Genomic DNA, 18,208 nt, shown 5'->3' on the forward strand with positions numbered 1-18,208 from the left:
TATTATTATTATTGGGCTTAGAAACTTTTTTAAATGACAAATTCCTTTCACAAGAGAAGCTTGTGAGTTTGAAATAAATAAATAAAAAATAAAAGCAGGGGACCATTGACTTGATAAGTAATTTGATACAACAGCAGCGGGTTTGCATTATCTGTTACTTTAACTTAACTCTTTTCAGCAGAAAAAAAAAACAAGACAGAGGTCATTATGGACTGTCCCTACTTTCTCACCTGAATCTGTCTTTTTTCTTTTAAAGAATTGTCGTATGTCCATTGCTCACTGCCAGGCCACAGACACACACACAGACACACACACACACACACACAGAGAGAGAGAGAGAGAGAGAGAGAGAGAGAGAGAGAGAGAGAGAGAGTAATGCTAGGAGTTCAGGAGTTAAGCCTGGTTCAGTATGGAAGTAAAATAATGACTTATGTCTTTGAAACAAAAAAGCATGCCGAATAGCACTATCTGAAAAAATAATGCATTGAATTAACAGTACTTGCATTTTAATGCCTTGTATTTCCAGGGCTTGCATCTTTAGTTCCTGAAATGTAATATAGTTGTTCGTTTAAGCTGTGAATATTTCAATTAAAAATATTTCACACACTTTTTCATAATTAAAAAATCAATAATTCATATTCACGTTCCAGAATTCACTTCCAAAATATTAAATCGGTTAAAAAATACGATGTATAATATTCAACAGGCAAATTTCGGTCCATTTTATTTCACTTTCCAAATTCGCTTCCACAAATTCAGTGGTTAAAATTCGGCAGATAATTCGCCCTTTCACATCCGGGAGCTGCAGGAATAGCAGTAGAGCACAGAGGCATAATCTCCATCTGCTGTCAGTCGCTCACCAGCAGGTGGTGCAAGCAGCTTTTAAATAAGGCCAAAGCAACAGGTGGATTAAGTAATACAGTTACAAAAACTGATCTGCAGAAATTAAGCAAGCGCTAAGTAGAAGTTTTGATTATCGGGGCATGTGGAAAAGCTGATTGTGAGTATGTTTATTTCAACCTCTTTTCTGTTACCAAGTAAGCAGCATTCAATGGAGATTATTATGGTGTTTTACCCAACGCTGAATTACAGAACTAACATTACATCTAAGGAAGACATATATTGCTTTCGGTTGTTTAGTTTGCCTAACTTTGTGTCATGGCTTGTGCGTCTGTGCTGTAATACTGGGGATCCCCTCACGTCACATTCCAGGATTCCCCAATGACGAGTAACACTTCTCAGTCAATTAATACTGTGATATAAGACCTCAGATCTCAGAATAGATTTTATTGATGATTATTCAAACTATATAGACAGTTAAGCAGATGTAAAATATGAACGAACGCTCAAGGTTTCACGCGGTTTCCCTCAGAAATCTGTTAAAGAAAAGAAAACACGTGGCTCAGTGCACTAACAGTGACAGCGATTTAAAAACAAACTCACATCTTACTGATGATGCAAACTATATACAGACAGATGAGGATATGAACGCAAGTTACGGAACAAGAAAAAGTGCATGTTATATATATATAAAATTATTTATTTAATTTATTTAAAAAATAATTAATGAATGAATAAGGGGCCATTCACATATCGCGCCTAATAACGCGTGGAAAAGGCTATGTGCGCCGCTTTCTCCTTTTTTCCAAAGTGCTCGGGCAGAAGCGCTCCTGAGGCTAAGCAACAATGACGCGCTCTCTCCATGAAGACGCGGAAATTTCAGTAAAGGATAAATGGATTTGCAGCACAAAAAAATCGCTTTCAGTAGCTCTGCTACTAAATTTATTTAAAAATGGCAATCCATATACAGCTATGATCAGCAGTTCCTTCATCTTGGCTGAGCTTTCAACGTTGTTACGGGAAATGATGAAGCTGAATGTTTAGTTCTTGTCACATAACCCGCGGTGCGCTTGCGGCATTCTGAAAGTTGAGATGTTTTTAACTCGATGCTGTTCGGACGCGCCTGGAAAAAACGGGACCGCGTCGCACCGCGTGCGCATCGCGACCGCGTCGCTTCCATTATGAGCGCGCATACCGCGCGCCCACATTGGAAATAACGAACTTGAGCATGCAAAAGACGCGATAAGTGAACGCCCCCTAAGAACTGCGGTCTTCTACAGTACTTTAAATATGCCGTGGAGAATCACAGAAAGTGACCGAATTCAAGAACATTGTTGCAGCATCTCTCATGCAACGAATAAACACAGCTAACTTGGAGAATACAGTGAAAACTCCTCCTCGCGTCTGCCCTAGACCCTCGGCACAAACATCTCAGGTTTCTCGATGAAAACATGAGAGAATTAAGAAAAAAAACTTTATTTGAACATTATCAGAACATTTTCCTTGATGCAAGTGGTGCGGATGCAGCCGCCGTCACCAACGATGAAGAGGATGCAATAACAACTCGTAGGAAAAGGCTGGCAAAGGCTGAGCCAGTACTTCAGCGATGATTACAGAGAGTTCAGCCGAGACGGGTGGGAGCAGTTCTTGCTGGAGCCATGTATTCCACCAGATGAGGATCCCATTCAGTGGTGAAACGAAAACACGAAGCGCTTCACAAAACTTATTCGCTTAGCACACCGTTATTTGTGAGTCCCGACAACGTCTGTGCCGTCAGAGCGCGTTTTCTCCGCGGCTGGCCTTATTGTTAACAGACTAAGGAGCCGACTTTCCCCCAATCATGTTTAGGGGAGACCGGGGATGGTTGTAACACGGGTCAGTTGTAACAACTCCAATATGTCCAATCAGGAACTAGTTACAAATCACCTGATTCACTTCGCACATGCTCAGTTTAGTTCTTATTCCACATGTGAAAAAGTAGAGCCCTGTTGGAGACACAGCACATGTTAGAGTGGAAAAAACAATTTTGAGGTATGAAAGTAACTTTTTTTACTTTTTTTGTTTTTGTTATGGGAATTTCTGCTTTGTAGTTAAACTCCTCAAACTTTTATTATGTTTATTGTCTGTCTGTGTAGATATTTTCCATGCAAGTTGTTAGTGCTAATGTTTTGCCTGTTAGCTGTAAGGTGAGCTAGTTCATGGCTACATGACTCTGGGTTAGTTGTAACAACAAGACTCTGGGTTTAATTAAGTTTAATTATGGTCAATTACTATGACTGAGAGTAACACACAAACGTTTAATTCTTTAATTTAGTTCTTTAATTTAGTTCCTATGGTCAATTACTTTAACAGACACACACACACACACACACACACACACACACACAATGTTCAAGTGTTCAATTTTATTATGGCCAATACTAACACTTACAAACAAACAATTTTTGAGTTCAAGTTCAATTTATAATGGTAATTACTATGACTAGTTATATTGAAAAGTCAGTGTTGAATAAAAACCTTTCAAAATATTTTTTTTGTCAAAATCCTTATTTCATTATGTTACATATCACCCCGGTGGATATCATAATGTTACATCTCACCCCAGGGTATGTTACAACTAACCCAGACTATGGGGTGAATTGTAACATTTCACTCCTCGTGTTTGATACTAAACCAAGCATTTTCTGTTTGTGTTGCAAAGATAATAGCTATGTCATTTAATAGCAGACACTTGTAACTAGTTTGGATCACATTTTGAACACACTGACTTCAAAGTACTACAAGCTATAGACAGAAAGGTCAAAATTGTTACAACCATCCCCGGTCTCCCCTACATGCCGTATTTCTTAACAAGAACATTTGAAAGAATAGAAAAAAAAGCAAAAAAGATTTGCTGACAGTTTAAAAGTTAAGTGTACAATAGCCTAATTGCTGCAGGCTGCTTTACGTTTTTTCTTTGTTCACTTATTATTATTTTTTTGCTTTTAATCTTTACTTTTATTTGTTTGCACGCATTTGTAAAAGGTTTTCAGCTACAAAACACGATGTGTAATGTTCAAGCTTATTGTGTGTAAGCTTGTTCAAAATGACGAAAACAAATGTTGCTGAAAAATGTCTGACTCATTAAACTTAATTTAAATAAACGAATATTCGAATATTCTTTTTTTTGTGAGCTCAAATAGTCGAATGTGATATTTGTGGAAAACGCCCATCCCTAGTAAGTCAGTCTTGTATCTAGCAATGTACTACAACTGTTGGAACATGAAAACCCTTTCCAGGGATCTTTAATATGTAAATGATTGTATACTGTAAATATATGAAGGGAGGTTTTGGCAAAATCTCACCTGTAGAAAATCACTATGAGAAATACAAGATTAAGAATTTGACTGTGTTATTTAAAATTTTAATTAAAACACATTGGACCTTTTAACCCAGTCAGTGGAATTGTCAGACGGTCCCTTGGGTGCGGTAGCACGTCAATAATTTCTTCAGTTTACATTTTCAGAATATACCTAGATTGTTTTTAACTCATTTTTTATGTTAATATAAATTGGTTGCATATTGTTAAAACTAATCATGGTATTGATATCTTTGTGTGACTGTCGACTTTATAGACCAGTGGTAATGGAAATCAATTATAAAGAAAATGCAGCGCATTGGATTCTTTTGATCCCATTTGCTTGCCTGTATATAGTTTGCATAATCCTCAATAAAATCTATTCTGAGATCTGAGGTCTTATATCACAGTATTAATTGACTGAGAAGTGTTACTCGTCATTGGGGAATCCTGGAGTGTGACGTGAGGGGATCCCCAGTATTACAGCACAGCGACGCACAAGCCATGACACAAAGTTAGGCAAACTAAACAACCGAAAGCAATATGTGTCTTCCTTAGATGTAATGTTAGTTCTGTAATTCAGCGTTGGGTAAAACACCATTATAATCTCCTTTGAATGCTGCTTACTTGGTCACAGCAAAGAGGTTGAAATAAACATACGCACAATCAGCTTTTCCACATGCCCCGATAATCAAAACTTCTACTTAGCGCTTGCTTAATTTCTGCAGATCAGTTTTTGTAACTGTATTACTTAATCCACCTGTTGCTTTGGCCTTATTTAACAGCTGCTTGCACCACCTGCTGGTGAGTGACTGACAGCAGATGGAGATTATGCCTCTGTGCTCTACTGCTATTCCTGCAGCTCCCGGATGTAAAAGGGCGAATTATCTGCCGAATTTTAACCACTGAATTTGTGGAAGCGAATTTGGAAAGTGAAATAAAATGGACCGAAATTTGCCTGTTGAATATTATACATAGTATTTTTAACCGATTTAATATTTTGGAAGTGAATTCTGGAACATGAATATGAATTATTGATTTTTTAATTATGAAAAGGTGTGTGAAATATTTTTAATTGAAATATTCACAGCTTAAATGAACAACTATATAAAATTTCAAGACCTAACAATGCAAGCCCTGGAAATTCAAGGCATTAAAATGCAAGTACTGTTAATTCAATGCATTATTTTTCAGTTAGTGCTATTCAGCATGCTTTTTTGTTTCAAAGACATAAGTCATTATTTTGCTTCCATAGTTCAGGTTAAATCCTGTGTGTGATGAATGAATAAATACAGCAAAAGAAAAACATGAAACTTTATTTTATTGTCTAGTTTGATAGTCAGCCACAACTGAAAAATAACAGATATAAATCTAGGAATTAATAACAATTCTTTTAAAAAGCCACAGTGAGTGTTTTCAGTGATACGTCGTTTGTTTTCACTCAAAACGCCAGCGCTTCATGTTTCCATGACGACTGACGAGAAAAGACGCACGTGACGTCATGTTTACATGACTCCCGAGTATTAAATTAACGATAAACTTTAACAACAGAGACACACGTACGCACTACACAGGTACGCAGTTTATTTGTCGCGCTTCTGTTTTTGTTTCACGCTCTAGCAGTTAATAAACAGAACTGCATGCGTCTTGCGGAAGAACATTGTAACCGGCGTTACTTCTCTCCGTTTATGACTATGGACGAGTCACCCAGGTCCTGTGCTACTCCACAGCGGCGGGGACCCGCCGGCCTAAAATAGTCCGAAAATAAACACTTATTATAGATGTACCATAGATTATAGATGTATAGAACCACCATGGTGATTCAGGATACTGACTCCAGTATTCACCGATATGGTTTCGGAACTTAGTTGCATCACAACCGATCACAACACTACATCACGGGTTCTCACTCTGTGTGTGTTTCGCGCTGGATGACGGTCGTGCTGAGCGGTGCAGGTACAGAGGAGAAGTAGAAGAAGAGAAGAGGATGACACCATTTGCTATGCGGGGATGTTTTCATTTTCCTCATTAACACCCACAAACTACGGAGTATGTTTTGGACATTATTTGACCGTGTAAAAGACGAACAAAACTTTTATTATAACAACATTTCTCACTCCAAGTTTTAGGGGTGCTGAGCTCCTTTTTAGGGGTGCTTCAGCACCCCTAAAAAGGGGCTAGCCTCGCCCATGTTACAAATTATTATTTATTTCTTCGGAATTGATAGTTCAAGTTGTAAAACTGACATCTAGTGGCCAAAGTATGCAAAATGAGGTGTGGAATCAAAACGGCTGTAAAGACATCTTTCTCTTACATTTATTTATGCCTTATAAACATGTTTCCTAAACTGTTGGGTGGCAGCAGATTAAGACAAACATTCATGTGAAAGTCTGAATAATAAAACTGTACAATAAGTCGACTGCGATGAGAAAACCTGCAACCCACGGAGAATCTTCCCCGAAACTGACCGTTTTCAGGAGAGTATTTTTTTTCCTGGAGTACAGCAATGATGTTCAGGGAAACGCAAATAACAATGATGTGTGTATACTATCAGAGAAAAAAAATCACGCTTTCATTATAATCAATAGAGAGTAAATAGGCTACTTTTGATTCGTTCCTTTACAAACATCTCACTAGCAGGACTAAAGAGAAAGAACCAAAATATAATGTAGATGTAGATAACATCATGCTGCTTTTTGTTGTAAGAGAAATCAGAGAACGAACAGTACAGAGATGGCCAGTGATTTCAGAGACTCTTCAGCTCATCTTTTCCTCTTCCACAGACGACCAAGCAGATGGCTGACCAGAAAAGATTTCATATTTGATTAAGCGAGAATATATACACAAGTTCATCTCAAAATGCACCCTTTCACATTCATTTGTAAATTTAAAATCAATTATATATATATATATATATATATATATATATATATATATATATATATATATACACACACTGTATATATATATATATATATATATATATATATACACACACGTCAAGCGTCAACATATTTGACAGATGCTCGTAATCTGAAACACAGATAGCAGCAATTCCTTGCACCTCATAAATAAGAAAACACACTTAAAGAAAACATCCCAACATATGCTTTCAAATATATTGTATCTTTAGTTTATATAAACGTGAGCATACACATATTCTTGCGTACATGTATGTTCACGAACTTAGTATACGCACACGAGGTTAGGATATATTCATGGGTCACAAAGCAAAGGCAGAAGGTAACGCCCATCCGAGGGCTGCTGACCGAGAGCATAGAGTTGCACTGAACATTTAGTGGTCGGCTCCACTTCAGCAACAAACACAGAGATAGATATATTCAGCTCTCTGTGAGGATGACAAACTCATGCATTAGTCCATCCAAAAAGTCTTCTAAGAAAATACACAGATAAATCCATTCCTTACGTACTTCAGAGGAGGAAGTCACCAGGTACTGTACTGAGTCTCGCATTAGCCTCGAGATTTCCTCGTCCAGGAGAAGTTGCATCATGGGAAATAAGGAGGAAGATGTTTTGCATATAAAGAATCAGTTCTCTTTGCACATTTCAAAGGTGTCTCTTGTGTCCGGAGAACGGATGGGTTTCTGACATGTCATTCATCTCAAGGCACATAATCAAGATCATGCCTAACACTTCCCAACTCTCACTTGCACTCCCTCATGATAAAAATATCCTGCTCCCGTTGATCAAAAATAATTTACGTGCTCCAGATCTCTGTTTGTACATAACCAGCAAATATTCAGCAGTTGAAACCTTTTAAAAGCACGTCTGGATCATATTTCGCCCCCAAAAAAGTTAGAAAAACTTAGAAATAACAGTTTTTAGACAATTAAACCATTTTTTTGCACTGTGACTAATTGGGCATATTTTTATTCTGTAATGAAACAAAACAAATAAATGTACCAAAATGATTAAAAAAACATTTTAATTAACAAATATATATATATATATCATAGTGGTATTTGAACTGTCTTTAATTTATGCAACTAAATAAAACATTTAAATTGTATTACAGTGTTTTTTTCTAAGCACAATGCGAAAATGAATGATCTTACAAAAACTTTTCTTCATGCTAAATATTATTTTTTTCTTTTGATGTTGGTGTGGAATATGAGCCAGACACGTTTTTAGACAGTCACGCTAATTAGATCTTTATATATGTATATTCAAAATGAACATCTTTCTCCAGTGTCAACACAGCGTATGGAGTACATCAAAGTCAGATCTCTTCCCTAAAAGCTCTTTTGAGACCTGATCAGCATAAACCAATACGTCCTTTAGACGAAAAGACAACAAAATGATGCATGATCAGATCAGCTTCACTGCCCAGGCCCGTCTGCAATTTCATATAGCAAATTAATCACATGATATGTGGTAAATACAGCAACTTCCAGCCCTTTAGAGGTGAAATTAAATGGTACTTCATCACACTTTATGTAAGACAATCCGGCCTTTTCCACAGCTAACATGATTACCGGGTGAATCTACTTATGCTTCAACCTAAAATCTAATTTATGTAATATTTTGCTTAAAGAACACGCCTGCCTCCTAAAAAAAGGTTTTCTTTATGCAAAATATTGCTTTTGAGGTGAAATATTAGCTAGCTGAGATTCATCTCAATTACAAAAACAAGAAAAAGCACTAATTTCCTAAATTAAATCACTAGACATGCAACCTATTCTTGCTCTAGTGACAGATTATCAGAAGCATTAAGCATGGCAATGCTGCAGACGTTAGACTTTCTTTTGTCAGCTCTATGTCCCTCTGACCCATTTCATTCATCTTAAATCTTTCATTTCCCTTAAGGTCCTTTTTTGAGTTTCTTTGCAGACAGAATGGCAGTGCAAATGACAGCGTGGCGGATGAAGGTATAAGACAGGGCAGCTCTGGTGAAGAGCCTCCTCTCCCAAGACAAGATCCACGGCTTTGTTTTCAGAAGAGGAAGCTCAACTGCCACCGAGAAGTAAAGGAAATCCCGTCCTGATGCGTTTCGCCTGTCCCGTTCCTTCCCCTCCTGTCTCCTCTGTCTTTCCGCAGCTCCTCAGTTCGAGGTAATGCTGCGTGACGTTGTGCTGAATGCTAGTGGCAGTCTCTGGACATCACAGAGAGAGAAAGATACAGGAAGAGAAGGAAGAAACGGAGGAGGGATGTCTTTATAGGAAGGTGCGCTGACTCCCTGCAGGGACTTCAGAGCTGGTACCATTTCTTGTCCTTGTATTTCAGCATCATCTGGTGGAGAAAGGCAGATGGTTTACCCATTATCAAACAAATTAGCCAACACAAATATCATTCAGAATCAGACTCAGAAAGAGCTTGCGCATACAAGGAATTTGTTTTAGTGACATAAGCTTCCAGTACACAGAGACAACAACAACACAAAGACAATAAAAAAATAAGATGAGAATAAAAGAAATACACATGTAAACATAAATAGACAAATGTTGAAAAATGAATTGAAAAATAAATAAATTGTATGTACAGTTGTGCTCTAGATGATAGAATGGAAAAAAATAGAATGAGAAGCAGGGATGTACTAGGATGGAGGTGGTAACAAATAAATATTAGGTTATTGCACATTTTTATTGCATAATCTGGGGAACATTTAACTGTTCATGAGGTAGATTGCCTGGGGGAGGAAACTGTTCTTTTGACTGGCTGTCTTGGTGTTTGCGGCTCTGAAGGGCCGCCCAGATGGCAAAAGATCAAAAAGGGGATAACTTGGATGTGAGGGATCCACAGTGATTTTCTGAGCCATTCTCCTGAAGTCCACAATCATCTCCACTGTTTTGAGTGTGTCCAGCTCCAGGTTGTTAAGACTGCACCAGACAGCCAGCTGCTCAACCTCTTGTCTGTAAGCAGACTCGTCACCGTCTTGAATGAGGCCGATGACTGTAGTGTCGTCTGCGAACTTCAGGAGCTTGACAGAGGGGTCTTTAGAGGTGCAGTCGCTGGTGTACAGCGAGAAGAGCAGTGGGGAGATAACACATCCCTGAGGGGCACCAGTGTTGGTGGAGCGGTTGTTTGAAAGTGAAAGTGACGTGACATACAGCCAAGTTTGGTGACCCATACTCAGAATTCGTGCTCTGCATTTAACCCATCCAAAGTGCACACACACAGCAGTGAACACACATACACCGTGAACACACACCCGGAGCAGTGGGAAGCCATTTATGCTGCGGCGCCTGGGGAGCATTTGGGAGTTCGGTGCTTTGCTCAAGGGCACCTCAGTCATGGTCACGGCCCAAGACTCGAACTCACAACCTTAGGGTTAGGAGTCAAACTCTCTAACCACTAAGCCTCAACATCTAGATTTGCCTATCTGTCATAAAGCTGGTGATCCACTGACAGATAGAGCTAGGAACAGAGAGCTGGGTCAGTTTGTTCTAGAGGGCTGTTGGGATGATGGTGTTGAAAGCCGAACTAAAGTCAACAAACAGGATCCTCACATAAGTCCCTGTTTTGTCCAGATGTTGCAGGATGAAGTGCAGTCCCATGTTGACTGCATCATCCATGGACCTGCTAACAGTAGTGTAGAGAGATAGTAAGAACGGGTGTGGGGGTTTTCTAATCTACAATAAACTCATTCAGGTCTTCATCAAGTTGTTGATTCGCCTCAGTACTGGGGGATGTTGTCTTGTAGTTTGTGATGGCTTTCAGACCTTCCCACACTGAAGTGGAGTCATTAGAAGTGAACTGATCTTTCAACTTTTTAGCATAGCCACTCTAACCTCCTTATTCAGTGTGTTTCTGGCTCTGTCTTTGTGATCTGATCAGTGAGTTTTTGCAAAGCCAGGCTCACATGCGCCTGCGGAGGAATGTACACACTCACGAGTGAAACAAGATTTAAAGTTAATGAAGAGCACTTCTAGATCAGGACAGCACATCTTCTTTAACACAGTTACATCTGTACACCACCTATCACTGATGTAAAAGCATGTCCCACCACTGCACGATTTCCCCGTTGATTCTTTCCACTATGAAAAGCTGAAAGCACGGCAGATGTAGCTCGCTGTCCGGTATGGTGTCATTCAGCCAGGTTTCCGTGAAACAGAGCAGCAGATTGTGAGAAATCCTTATTTGTCCGGGACAGCAGAAGTAGTCTGTCTGTATTGTTGGGTAGAGAGCAGAGATTTTCCAAATGGATGCTAGGCATCGGCATTCAAAATCCACGCTTTCTGAGCTACACAAGCGTGGCTCCGGCTCGCTTCCCCCGTCTGCACGTCCAGAAGCATCTGATCAGCGCGCTGCTCCGACAACAACAACATTCAGCAAAACATCTGAATAATCGAAAACCGGTAGGAGACTGTGGTTTGTTCTGCAGAATGTTCAGCAGTACATCCCTGGTGAAACTGATCATGTTTGAAAAACAAAAAACAGGAAAAACTAACAAAAACACTAAAACAACTGGAGAGCAAAGCACCATGGCTGCCATGTGTGGTGTCACCTTAATTGTTTGTCAAAAATTACGGCTAAATCTCAAAACATTGAGAGCTGCCTACCTAGACAGCATTTCTGGACATCAATACCAATGAAAATTACAGTTTCTCAAAAGAGGACTCTTCTGAAAATCTGTAAATAATGCACACTCTCACTGAATCAGTGTGTAATCAGTGAAAGATTATATATATTTTAAATGTTATACATTACTTGATGTTTTAACAATTTAACAATATATACTGTATGTCTATTGTTTTAACTTTTTTTAACATATAACAGATTATGAGTGATTGTATTCACTCAAAATATTTTAAAAGTGCATACCCAGTAAAATTAAAAAAGTAAAAATCTTATCTACTGGTGATATGAACCTTTATGAGGATTAGCAAATATTTGCCACAATATACATTATATTTAGTATTTTTTATAGTAGTTTAATAACATCATTAACCTCTAGAAACTTTAATTTCATCCCACAAACTTATAAATATAAACGAGGCAGTGAATCGTTTATGCAGCCGTGTCTCTTATGCCTTTCGGAAGCGAATAGGTTGAAAAGTCTGTAGGTAGTGAATGAATGAACAATGTGAAAGTTATTTTCTGACTGAGTGTTTGGTCTTGTTTTCCAGTACAAATATCTAAACATTCTTAAATCAATATATGTTTACTTAAGAAACTATCAGAAAACAAGACCCAATGTCTTCAGTCATTATGCATCGCAAATAAATATATTTTTAAGAATGTTGATATTTGAACCGGAAAATGACAAAAAATACTCTGTAAATAAAGTCACTGTTTGCAGTCCCTCACTCGTGAACAAGACACCAAGATACTTAAACTCCTCCACTTGAGGCAGGAACTCTCCACCAACCTGAAGTGGGCAAGCCACCCTTTTCCGACTGAGGACCATGGCCTCGGATTTGGAGGTGCTGATTCTCATCCCAGCCGCTTCACACTCGGCTGCAAACCGTCCCAGTGCATGCTGAAGGTCCTGGCTTGATGAGGCCAACACGACAACATCATCCGCAAAGAGCAGAGATGAAATCGTGTTGTCACCAAACCTGACCCCCTCTGGCCCCTGGCTGCGCCTAGAAATTCTGTCCATAAAAATCATGAACAGAACCGGCGACAAAGGGCAGCCCTGCCGGAGTCCAACACGCACCGGGAACAAGTCTGACTTACTGCTGGCAATACGAACCAAGCTCCTGCTCCGGTCGTACAGGGACCGGATAGCCCTTAGCAAAGGGCCCCGGACCCCATACTCCCGGAGCACCCTCCACAGGCCGCCGCGAGGGACACAGTCGAATGCCTTCTCCAAATCCACAAAGCACATGTGGACTGGTTGGGCAAACTCCCATGAACCCTCCAGCACCCTGTAGAGGGTATAGAGCTGGTCCAGTGTTCCACGGCCTGGACGAAAACCACACTGTTCCTCCTGAATCCGAGGTTCTACTATCGGCCGGATTCTCCTCTCCAGTACCCTGGCATAGACTTTCCCAGGGAGGCTGAGAAGTGTGATCCCCCTGTAGTTGGAACACACCCTCCGGTCCCCTTTCTTAAGAAGAGGGACCACCACCCCGGTCTGCCATCCCAGAGGCACCGTCCCCGACTGCCACGCGATGCTGCAGAGGCGTGTCAGCCAAGACAGCCCCACAACATCCAGAGACTTGAGGTACTCAGGGCGGATCTCATCCACCCCCGGTGCCTTGCCACCGAGGAGTTTCTTGACTACCTCGGTGACTTCAGCTTGGGTGATGGATGAGTCCACATCTGAGCCCTCAGCCTCTGCTTCCTCAATGGAAGACGTGACAGCGGGATTGAGGAGATCCTCGAAGTATTCCTTCCACCGTCCAACGACATCCCCAGTTGAGGTCAACAGCTCCCCACCTCTACTGTAAACAGCGTTGGTAGGGCAATGCTTCCCTCTCCTGAGGCGCCGGACGGTTTGCCAGAATCTCTTCGAGGCTGACCGATAGTCCTTCTCCATGGCCTCACCGAACTCCTCCCAGGCCCGAGTTTTTGCCTCCACAACCACCCGGGCTGTAGTCCGCTTGGCCTGCCGGTGACTGTTTGCAGTGAATGCTTGAATTATTTTTGTGATTGCACAATTCTGGAGAGACTGAGATGTGCTCACTAGGTTTTGAAACGCAGACTCTGTATCACTTTAAAAAGCAGTAGTTGTGATGAATAGCAAGAGATTGTCTCACATCATGCGCGTGTTTAGAGAAGGAGTCAGCGCTGGCCATCATGCCTGCTGTCCTCTCCTCCAGCTCGCCTAGTTTCTGTCCTCTCTCGTCCAAAGCTATCCTCGCGCGTGCCAACTCTCCCACCACACCGGACGCGGCCCCCTTCATGCCCTCCATACCACCTGGACCTGGGATGTGCTGCGCCAGGCTGCGTGAAGCTTTACCAGCAGACACCTCTCCGACTGCAGGCGAGAACAAACAAGAGGGATATGATTCAGTGCCAGCATACGTTTTTCAAGAAAGTACACTTAATAGAGAAACTTAGTATCATCCCTTGTAGAGTCATAGCAGAAATTGAAAGCTTGTCTAATTTTTATCTGTGATAAGTACTAATGTAAGTGTGTTCATCTCATATTTTGCCTGGCTGTTTTCACTTGATGAGGAAGTAGTCTATATGGTGCATTCATTACCATACCTGTATTGGCCAAAACTATTTGTTGTTTTTAAGTAACAGCGCTGAAAGCAGATATTAATTTATGCAAATTACATGAGAAAAAAAGTCTCAATTAACATTAATGAGAATTTGGAGTGAAATCTGGCTAATTTTCGCAAAATAATAAAAATAAAATCTTCCTAAAAAATTAAATCCTGAAAAATAGGTTTTATTTCCTTAATGTAAAATTAGAGATTTCACAAAAGATCTATATTTGATCTATATATGACCCATTTTTAATTACGTGTCTTTGTGATATTCATTATATTGTTTTTCTCTTTGCCATACTTACCGTATTTTTCAGACTATAAGTCGCACCTGAGTATAAGTCGCATCAGTCCAAAAATACGTCATGATGAGGAAAAAAAAACATATATAAGTCGCACTGGACTATAAGTCGCATTTATTTACAACCAAGAACCAAGAGAAAACATTACCGTCTACAGCCCTCTCGCGGCTGTAGACGGTAATGTTTTCTATTGGTTCATTTCTCTCGGTTCATGTCAAATTAATTTTGATAAATAAGTCGCACCTGACTATAAGTCGCAGGACCAGCCAAACTATGAAAAAAAGTGCGACTTATAGTCCGTAAAATACGGTATAATAAATAAATAAGAAATAAAGGTTCTTTATTTCTTTCTGGCAAAAGTTAAAGGTTCTTTAGGAACCTTTCCATTCCACCTTATATTTTGGAAAAAAGGTTCTTTAGATGATTTAATGGTTCTTTCCGCTTTTTAAGTGTACTGTACATAAAAATGTTTTGATAGGAAACATTTAAAAAGTTTAATTGATTAAAAACATTATAGATATCATACAAAAAAAAAAAAAAAGATAAACAACCAGACAGAATTTTAGATCGCTTCAATTAAAAACGGTTAAGAAAAAACAGATTTTTATGTTTGAGTGTCAGATCACTGCTTACACAGATCCTCTCTGTCTAAGGACTGAGCCCCGCCTCCAAATAAACCCTTGAAGAAGCCTCGGTTTGGAGCCTCTGGTGTCTCCACTGGAGTAAACAGCTCTCCAAGCATCTCCTGCAAAAATGAGCACCTCGAAATAAATGGCTAATTTTGCCAAAAGGTTTACAGGTATGATAAGACATGATGTGCACAGTCTGACCTGCAGGTTATCACAGGTTTCCTGGATATAGGTGATTCTTTGGATCTCAGTGGGCGATGTGAGGTACAGGGCTTGGCCTTGGTTTGAGAAACAGAAGGTTCTAGCTATCCTCATGTCTGTCAGGGGAAGGTAGTTCACATCTAGCAGTGGCCGCAGGCTGGGCAAACTAAAAAAACAGACCATTTATGAGTAAAAATAAAAAATATTCAATGGCTTTTAATATCAGGTTAATCATGTTACCTGAGGGTCATGATATGGCCATTGGCACAGAAGCAGGCGATGCCGACCCCTGCGGTCATCGTCACCACATCTGCTCTCAGTACGAAGGAGGTCTCTGTGATGTTGTGTTCATAGACACAGTTTTGGGAGGGCATTGCCACCACCTTAGCCTGTTTCTCTGAGCAGACCACAGCGTACTGACAGTCCGGGTTCTCCTGAGAAGAAGGAGGCGAGGTGGGCCGGCGTCTCTGTGGCCGTTCTCTCTCCTCCTCAGGGGCGTTGGGCTCATACCAGGACTCGTAAACATGGGGCAGAAGGGTCCCGCTGAAGTCCAGCTGGGCCATGCGCAAAATACCTCCCTTCAAGCGCACGACTGGACCTGTGATGACAAGAAGTCAAGATAAATGTATTAGTATAGTGCTTTTCAAAATAAATATTGTTTCAAGGAAGCTTTACAGACAGATGTGATGTTAATGTTTATAGTATCTTAACATCTTCATGCCTTATAGTTGCATTTATCCGATCTGAGTGACAATATAGTTACATTCTGCAAAGATACAAGCAATTAAAACTTGACATATAAGTTAACTTTATGCGGATAAAGTAGGACATACTTATATATCCAACTAGGCAATAATATAGTTACGCTCTGTGACAAAATAAACAAGCCGAGATTTGCTATATACTGTATAGTATACTGCGTGTACTGTATACATTATATGCAAATAAAGCTGTATATACTTATATATGCAACTTTATTTAAAGAGCTGGCTGATAGTTGTATTTTACAAGATTTGCTATATAGTATATATTGCTTTACTTGAATATACTGGATGTATGCAGGTGTGAAACCAATAGGTGTGCCTTTTTCCATCAGCCGCTGTTTCCATCCAAAGTTACAAATTTAATACAAAGCTGCAAATGTAACTTGTGCAAAAATTGTAATACTGCATGAAACCTTTTCCTTCCCATGTGTTCAAGAGATCAAAATCGTCAGTTCCTGGGAAAATGATTAATTTCGGCAGGATTGCGATTGAACTTAAAGTTCTTCACACAGATTTTGCTCACATTCAATTTGCAATTTTGACTTAGCGAGTTCGGTTTGAAAAGTGACTTCTGTGGGAGATGTGTTTCATACATCGGTACATATTGACAATAAAAATGTCACTTTTTTCTAGTTATCTAATCACTGGTGTTTCTATGCAGTATCCCAAAGTTTGTGTTAAAATAGGTGGATGGAAAGATAGCTAAAAATAAGAACATATTACCACAGAAAGCGACGCCCACAGGCTGTTGCATCCTCTGCTCTGGTGTGGAGGGCACAGTGAGGGCGATGGCCAGCATGCTGCCCAATGAGGTACCAATCCACAGGCTGGGCACTGCCACAGTCTCGCTCTTCTTGGACAGAGAGTCACAAAAGTAGAAGGAAGAAATGACCTCACGTGACTCTCTGTCAATGCTGGTCACACTGGAGCTGCGTGAGCGGCTGAATGAGTTGTCCCTGGCGTCTGAGGACACGGTGAACCATCAGGGACAAAAAGACAATAATAAGAGGACAATTAGCATGACTTTTTTTAAATCAAGTCTGAACCACCTCAGGACACCTGAAATCTAAGGACAAAGCAGTCAAACCATTAAGCAGTTAATATAATGATGATACATTCTTAGTAAATATGTAGTGTTAATTTAAACTTTACATACAGGAACCGCACACACTGCCATGAAATCACAAGAACAATTCCAATCAGTATGAACAAAACTGGCAATCACCAATTACAGAACAATGTAATGCTGTTTTAATTTCACTCTCAAGAAACACAGATGCATTCAGATATCTTTCTGGCAAGCCTATAATTTTAGTGTAAATTACACTTTCTAAAAGCAATGCAAAGATGAGTCTCGCCAAAACTTCTAAATCATAAAACCTTATAATATTTTGGGGTAAAATATGTCCTAAGCTTTTTGTTTGATATTTACCTAAATAATGTCTGAAATTTGTTAGTAAACTTAAAAAAAAAAAAAAAAAAAAAAAATTATATATATATCATGAATTATTATTATATATTTTTTGTAATGTTTCTGTATTCCACTAATAGTATTAAACTTTAATCAGTTTAAAATCAGACACTGAGAAAAAAAAAAAAAAAAGGTGAGGGAATTTTTCAGTTTCACCAAAACCAAAATTGGACGGCACCAAGACAACGGGGCAAACCCCACACGACAGGCTCCAGTAAGAGTTAGTATGAACCAGGCCAGGCCAGGTCAGGTCAGCCTAAAATAGGACCAACTCACTGGGGTCACAGAATGAGGTCTCATGGAAAGAAACTGAGCGTTTCTTCTTCATTTCCTTCACTGAACTCTGTTGTTTCTTACCAGGGAGAGAGCAGTGACGCCGTAACCTCCTTTCTATACGCAGAACAGTGCACATTATAACGAGCTAGATAATACATATTGCACCTAAAAACAATTGTACACTTTTCCAATCATGCATGTCAGTTTATTTTCTACATAGACCTATATTATATTTGTTGTAGGGGTGGGCGAAATGACTAAAAT

The 18,208-nt window shown here is 39.7% G+C and overlaps 1 protein-coding gene across 7 annotated transcripts in view; it reads right to left on the minus strand.

The window, feature by feature from the left end:
- Positions 1-7,284: 7,284 nt before the first annotated feature.
- The window catches only part of LOC132112413 (syntaxin-binding protein 5-like), a 38,699-nt gene continuing 27,775 nt past the window's right edge, over positions 7,285-18,208 (minus strand). For 3 of the 7 annotated variants that reach the window (XM_059519875.1, XM_059519874.1, XM_059519877.1), the window contains 7 exons: positions 17,945-18,058; positions 16,921-17,160; positions 15,674-16,031; positions 15,434-15,599; positions 15,237-15,348; positions 13,843-14,063; positions 7,285-9,427 (listed from right to left, as the gene is read on the minus strand). In XM_059519875.1, coding sequence (XP_059375858.1) covers positions 9,386-9,427; positions 13,843-14,063; positions 15,237-15,348; positions 15,434-15,599; positions 15,674-16,031; positions 16,921-17,160; positions 17,945-18,058 — 1,253 coding nt within the window. In that variant the 3' untranslated portion in view covers positions 7,285-9,385. Of the gene's footprint in view, positions 9,428-13,842; positions 14,064-15,236; positions 15,349-15,433; positions 15,600-15,673; positions 16,032-16,920; positions 17,163-17,944; positions 18,059-18,208 lie in introns of all 7 variants that reach the window. The other 4 variants (XM_059519878.1, XM_059519876.1, XM_059519879.1 and 1 more) reach the window with 2 other exon arrangements.

Source organism: Carassius carassius, chromosome 32, assembly GCF_963082965.1.
Source record: "Carassius carassius chromosome 32, fCarCar2.1, whole genome shotgun sequence".
Taxonomy (NCBI): Eukaryota; Metazoa; Chordata; class Actinopteri; order Cypriniformes; family Cyprinidae; genus Carassius; species Carassius carassius.